Source organism: Coregonus clupeaformis, unplaced genomic scaffold (assembly GCF_020615455.1).
Source record: "Coregonus clupeaformis isolate EN_2021a unplaced genomic scaffold, ASM2061545v1 scaf0364, whole genome shotgun sequence".
In the NCBI taxonomy this organism is placed as follows: domain Eukaryota; kingdom Metazoa; phylum Chordata; class Actinopteri; order Salmoniformes; family Salmonidae; genus Coregonus; species Coregonus clupeaformis.
The window spans coordinates 286,135-293,419 of NW_025533819.1; the positions used below are offsets into that span (position 1 = coordinate 286,135).

The 7,285-nt window shown below is 41.4% G+C and overlaps 1 protein-coding gene and 1 non-coding gene across 2 annotated transcripts; one reads left to right on the forward strand and one right to left on the reverse strand.

Moving 5' to 3' along the window:
- Nucleotides 1–2,436: 2,436 nt before the first annotated feature.
- On the reverse strand, nt 2,437–5,565 carry LOC123484584 (CLIP-associating protein 1-B-like). The gene is made up of 5 exons (XM_045215077.1): nt 5,371–5,565; nt 2,974–3,052; nt 2,764–2,867; nt 2,566–2,655; nt 2,437–2,457 (listed from the first exon to the last, which is right to left on the reverse strand). The coding sequence occupies exons 1-5, from the start codon at nt 5,563–5,565 to the stop codon at nt 2,437–2,439; spliced, it is 489 nt and encodes a 162-aa protein (XP_045071012.1).
- LOC123484588 lies at nt 3,411–3,539 on the forward strand. The gene has a single exon (XR_006658590.1). It is a non-coding gene; the product is annotated as a U4atac minor spliceosomal RNA (small nuclear RNA).
- Nucleotides 5,566–7,285: the final 1,720 nt, after the last annotated feature.

Below are 7,285 nucleotides of genomic sequence, written 5' to 3' on the forward strand. Positions count from 1 at the left end.
TACCGCTGCTTCAGGGTAAGGCACTACTCTGTGTGCAGAATACCAAGAACATGTCCAATAGAGAGCAGCTGAAAGGAGAATCTGACCCCTGCCTGCAGCCCCTGCATTGCTGCAGAGACTGCTCAATGCATACTAACTTTGTTCTCTTCTGAAAGAGCCTGGACACGGAACAGGTTTCTCTGTTGTTGGTTTTCTGTCCAGCTCTAAGTGGTCTGAGCCCAGGGTCTGTATCCACAAAGTGTCTCCAGAGTAGGAGTGCTGATCTAGGATCAGGTCCCTACCTGTACATACATCTTGTCTTAATTTGACCAGTTTCTCACAGCAGGAAAAGTAATCCTGCAGCAACAGGAAATGTCAATTATTATGTGCATTATAATGAATAGAAATGTTTGTAGGGTTTGATACATTTTTCGTTAGGGCAAATGACAAACTTTAGAAGCTGCATTTCGTGCTGGGCAAGAAATTTCTCTGTGACAACAGTGATCAAATTAGGATAGCAGCTCTGTATAATTTCATGCATTATGATCTAAAAGCCTAAACGGATCCTAGATCAGCAATCATACTCTGAGATGCTTTATGGATATGGGCACAGCTCTGGATATGAAACCCCCCCTCAACTCCATAAGCATAGTCCTAATCCCAGTGCACTGCCTGCACTACACCAGAACATATCAATATGACAACGCTCAATGGAAAGGGATGAATGTTTCCATGTGGTGTTGGACAGTTGGAAAGTACAACAGTGAGAGCAAAGGAAGTACTGTGCTTACCTGAGACAGGGGACAGAATCATGTTCCCCGATCTTTGAACTTCATCAAATTTACTGAAAATGACATTCAACCTGGAAAGAGAAAGACAGAATATTGTTTTAAGGGCATTTTCATACAATTATGACAAGGCGCAAGCCTAAAGCGGACAGGCAGGCTCCTGGAGATACCAGAGAACTGGGTCATGGTGATTGCACTTCAACAGAAAGCCTTGATATCAGAAATATAACAGAGGGTGAAGGTACCGTGACTGTGGCAGTCCCTTTTTTCCCCAAGTCCATCCGCACCCTCTCCCGACGTGTCTGTAGATCTCAACAAGACAGTTCATGGCCCCATCTCGCACCTGCGTGTCAGGAAATAAAACAGGACACGGCTTCACTCATCCGTCGCACACTAACCAACGACATAATCGTTTGTCTGGATTGAACACAAAATTATATGTAAAAATCTAGAAATCTCTCTTATTGACTGTAATAGTCAATATAGTTGTGCTATTTGAAACGGACAAATATGGCTCGCACTATATCAGTACAGGAAGAGAGGTCCATGGACACAGCTTCCTGTTCCCGACAGGAAGTGCAGAAGTGCTGTTGAAGTGGTGATGACAGAAGAGAGCAAAGCCTTTTGAAAGTGTACAAAACAAGCTAATTGCAAGGAATAAACAGACTAGAGATATCAGGAAAGTACTGAAGTCTGATAAGTTCCACATGGAATCTGTAACACTGTTGGTCAACCACCAGAGAGTTCTGAAACACCAATAATGCTGTTGTCAACCTCAGTGACAGCTGAAATCAAGTTTAACACTACAATGTATACTGAACAAAAATATAAACGCAACATGTAAAGTGTTGGTCCCATGTTTCATGAGCTGAAATAAAATATCCCAGAATTGTTCCATTCACACAAAAAGCCTATTGCTCTCAAATTGTGTGCACACATTTGCTTACATCCCTTAGTAAAAATGTATTATTTGCCAAGATAACCCATCCACTTGACATGTGTTGCATCTCAAGAAGCTGATTAAACAGAATGATCATTACACAGGTGCACCTTGTGCTGGGGACAATAAGCCACTCTAAAATGTGCAGTTTTGTCACAATACAATGCCACAGATGTCTCAAGTTTTGAGGGGAGCGTGCAATTGGCATGCTGACTGCAGGAATGTCCAATTTAATGTTAATTTCTCTACCATAACGTCATTTTAGAGAATTTGTCAGTACATCAAATCGGCCTCACAACTGCAGCCCAGGACCTCCACATCTGGCTTCTTCACCAGCGGGATCGACTGGACCAGCCACCCGGACAGCTGATGAAACTGAGGAGTATCTGTCTGTAATAAAGCCCTTTTGTGGGGAAAACTAATTCTGATTGGCTGGGCCTGGCTCCCCCAGTGGGTGGGCCTGGCGTCCAAGTGGGTGGCCCTATGCCTCCATGGATGCGCCCCTGTCCAGTCATGTGACTAATTAATTTATTTCAAATGACTGATTTCCTCATATGAACTGTAACTCAGTCAATTTTTTTGAAATTGTTGCATGTTGCATTTATATTTTTTGTTCAGTATAGTTTAATAGCCTAAGCACCAATTTTTTGCTTCAAAATAATGTAACTATACCTGGCTTGTAGGGTCTCCTAAAAGATTACATATGTGGGGGACAATTTTTGCTGAGGGTCAAGCCTTGAGCTCCCATATCTGTAAGGGGGGAAAAAATCATTATTTTTTTAAAAGCACAAAGAATGTGTATGACAAAACAGATGAAATAGTACGTTTTAACCCTTCCTGGCTATTATGAACTTACACATTTAACGTGGCGATAAGGCAAATGCAGACACTCTCTCTGGTCCTGTTGTTCTTGTGTTTGAATCCTCCTAACATTCGATCCCATACATACTGCAAATAAATAAAAGAAAACAAATGTATTGTTGTCCGTTTTTTATATTTAAACGTTTATTTCCGATACTAACAGGTAGGTGAGTCTACAGTACATGCTGACATTACCTGTGGGTTAGCAGCTTGATCCATGATCTTTAGTAGAAGAGCTTGGTCCTGGTCTCTGACTTGGTCCTTTGAGTCGCCTAGTCGATCTATCAAACTCGGCAAAACTAATGGGAGGAAGAAGGCAAGGACAAAGATACCCGAATTATGTGACAAAAAAAATATGAATCAAAATATTTGTTATAATGCATACAATTGCCAGGGATAGCTTACCAGTTCCAATCTGTGTCCTAAACCGTTCCTGAAGTCTTGTTACTAAAGCTGACAGTATGTCCATTCCCAACAAAGCCACCTAAGAATAAAGATCAAAAGATAAACATTTTAGTATATATTTTTTTATATATAACATAGGCTATTCAACAAAAGCATAAATGTTAGAGACATTGAGAGAGAAGAATGCATAACATCATAAAAATAAGCCTTTGAAATACAAGTTCAGGTTGCAAAGGATTGTGGGTAATGTGATACATCTTGGTTTTGTTCCTTTATAAAATGTTAAAAAGCAAAAGGAAGCCCTCAAACACAAATAATATATATTGTAACAACCTACTGATGCTGCTGTAGGACTACTGTAGAAAATAAAATACTAACCATGTCGGAAAACAACTTGAGATGTGATAAGGGTTTGGCTTCTGGCACTAAGGAAGGTATCTTTCCTTGTCTTGGGGTGGCATGGGACACTCAATGAACGTGTAGTGAGAGTATCCCTGCTAACGCCATAATCAACACATTCGCATCACCTGAGCTTCTTGCTCGGGCTATGGTGCAATTTTGGAACCCCAGGGTTTATATTTGTAGAGAGAGAACAATTTCTCAACAGTTTCCTGCTGCCTAATGCTCACCTAGTGGAGAAGTTCACATTGCACGTACAAAATAATTGTTGGTTGTAAATACAAATTCATAATTGCTGCATATCAAAAATGTGTCTGAGTAAATAGCTTTCAATTTAAAAACATTTAAAACAAGGTGCGAAGACTATTCAGAAGTGACAGAACACAAACACACACCATTTGAGAACAGGTTGTCCGTCAACAGCTGTGTAGAGCTGTGAGCCTGCTGCAGTGCCCTCCCTCCCTCTGAAAGTCCTGCAGTGTTTGACTAGGCCTGCCTTCCTTTCCTTCTTTATCAACAGCTTTCAACCTACTCCCATCTGATGCTGAAACAAAAAACACAGCATTTCCGGCGCTGAATGCTAAAAAACTAACTGGTCTTTACTAGCAGAGCGATGACAGAAGCTAGCAAAATGAAGAAAATAAACTAAATCCTGATCATTCTTCACGTAGGGGTTAGCCTATTCATTGATTCTTAGCCATTCATATCTGGTGTTCTCCTCCCTCTACTTGTGGGGGGCCAGCCCAGGTAGACAGACTGGGTCTTATCTGGGGTAGCCTAATGATAGTTGGTAAAATAAGCTCAACACTATTGCCGTGGGAGTCCATGTCCCCATTACTGTACTGCTCTCTCGGAGTAATCCCACTCTGATTGGAGGGGACACTATTTCTAGAGCAGCACAGGGTGCAGCATTCTGATTCGCTGAGAGAGGGGTAAGCTGTTTTCATGCGTGTGAGTGCGCGGTGTGTGTGTGGCAGTAGAGTAGTTGACATGGCTTCTCCTTCATCACACACAGAGTTCAGAGGTCAGCTCCAGCCTGAAAGCACAGACAAATCAAAGCAACCGAACCCCTTGCTTGAGCTCAGTCGATAGATTACTCAACATCAGAGCTCGACAAAAACAAGCTGTGATACTGTTGACAGTGTCCCGCTCCGCCACCTCAATGTTTACATGGAAGAAGCCGTTAGAGACTCTGACCACTGACAGTCTGGAAGGACATTTGTGGAGTTTGAATAGCTGTTTAAACAGTCTGGGGAATTTTATAGGCTAGGTTAATAGCCCAAAGCTTGGGTAGGGGCTGAATTGTCTGCTCTGCTGATAACATTAGGGTCCCATGTTATCCTATCATGTTATCCTATGGCCTTTCAGCAGTGCAGTGATTGTGTAGTTAGCTAAATGTCCCTTGGGATACCGTCTCTAGTGGATACAGATCAAACACAAGGATTCAGGCCACCAAACAGATAACCATCCCCTTGGTGAAGAATTAATTCCTTACTGCTCAGCCTTCATCTTGTGTTTGTGACTGTACTGAGGCTGAAGACCTAATAGTGAAAGAATGGGTGGGTGATGTAATGTTTTGGTTTGCTGGACATGTAGGCTAGCTAGGCTTAGGCTACATCTGATGAATCACCATCACATCTTATCTAGGACTGGCAAGGTGAGATCTTACTCTGGTGGGATTTGGGGTCAAGAAGACCATCAACAGTCATCAGGAGCTAACCCACTAGTCAGTTCATCACTGCAGTATGCATGAAGTAAGCTTATAAAGCAACTAACCTAATATTGTGCACAACAAGCCCTTGTGTGAAGTTTGAAGCCACAGGGCCTGTAGGTTATATTCTCCCCCAGGTGACAGTCTCACACACCCTTCTGAACTATGTTACAGTGAATGACAGTCTCTTTCCTATACTTGTGTTACACCAGTCACTTTCACCCTTATGGTTATAGCAGCACGTTTTTTGGCTGCCCTGTGACAGTGCATCCCATGGTATCCCATACCTTGAAATTGCTGGAGTTGACCCAGTTGGTAGCAACACCATCCACCATTCTGTCCAGCATGGTCTGGTCCTGCTCCAAGTCCTGGAACTTGTCCTTGTCCAGGATGGAGTCTATGATGTCCTGGCCTACCTGTAGTCTCCGACCCAGGTCCTTCTGCATAACCTGCTCCATACAGTACTCCATATTCCACTCCATAGTGCTTCTCACCAAAGGTATAACGCCACAATAACAGGACAAAGAAAAAATTTAAAGGCCTATTCTGCTCACAGAGAAGTGTAGGGTAGGCCTATATTCCAGATATATTACACACTTTCCTATATAAAGTGTGTAATGTTTATCCCAAAAAGTTGACCCTTTATTTCAAGGGGTATGCTGTGGAGATGAAATCTCGGGGAAGGCGAGAATGCAGAGATAACAGCAGTCCAGTCAGGAACTGTCCAGAGGTTTTAGGTCACTCTTGTGTTCCAGATCAAACTACAAATATGATCAGTCGTGGACAAGAGGACAGCAACGTGGACTGATGATGAAGAAGAGGATTGCTGAAATGATTGTACTTCATTCTTCAGTAATTATTTAGCTTTCCTATGGACCTAAAATCACAAGGGGATACAGAAGTATTATAACAAGTACTCCAGACAATAGGCCTTAGTGTAACACAAACACAGGCTAAGCAAAACAGTGTAATTACAGTCAGTGTAACAATGAGTAGCTAGTTAATAACAATAGTATTTAGCTGGACTACTGAACTGACAAATACACATAACGTTACACAGCAATAAAACCCTATTTTTATTGAAGCATCAATACACAATTGGCTTAGCTAACGTTAGTTACCTAGCTAGTTAGCTGGTTACTTCACGTTGTGAAAGTTGCTAGCTAGTGTTTAGCCAAGCTAGCTGGCTAGCTTAGTAAATTAGGTAGCTAGCTAGGTAGCTTTTGTGCTAAGCAAAATGGATAGCTAGCTAACTTGAAATAGGACGAATTATTTGCTATACAGACAAATAACAAGCTAGCTAGTTAAAACATTACAGTTAAATTGTTAGCTAACTAGATTAAATGTAGATATCAATCAAAGCTGAATCAACACAGCAAACGTAGCTAACGCTAGCTAGCTAGATTAAGCTAACTAGTTAGCCACTAGCTAGCACGCCAAGCTGTTTCACCGTCACTGGCTCCTCCAGCTAGTAGCAGCTAGCTTCCGTTGGCTAACTGTCTCTAGCAGCTACCAGCAAACATTTTAAATCATGCCAACAAATATCAGCGGTCAATTCATTTAGACTACAATTAAGCAATTGTCGTCACTAATTTACCAAGGGATTATTAACTAGCTAGTTAGCCAATTACCAGTAATCTGCATCCAGACGCTCGTCTCAGCTCAGATTCGTTCGGAAAAAATCAAGAGGCAGGATACTGGACATCCAGCAGTAGTAGCAGGCGATGAACCCACACGTACTGTATGCGTGGAGCCAAGTACAGTACTCAGAGCAGACCGTTATGTAGCCTGCTCGCTAGCTCGATCCAATATGTGATATCATTTAGCTAGCAACAGTTATAAAAATTAAAAATCTACTAGCTACATTAGCTATTTGGTTACATTGTTTATAGTAATAATTTCCAATGAAGTCATACATGTGTTAAGCTTGTTTGCACGCCAACAGTGCCCTCTGCTGTCTATTACAGAAAGCTCACTCTCACTTTCAAATATTTGATTGGAAAACAGCAACACTGACAATTACAAGAGTTTGTACAGTGTGTTGTTTTGTATCTCAAATAGTTGTCTTATTTTATAATAAAGCATTTGTTAATAAAACACTATGTGTAAATAACACTATTTCACTTTGTAGAAATAGCTAGCCTAGATCAAGATTACAAAAAGTAAAAAAGGTATGGGAATTGTGTCCGTTTGTATGAAAAA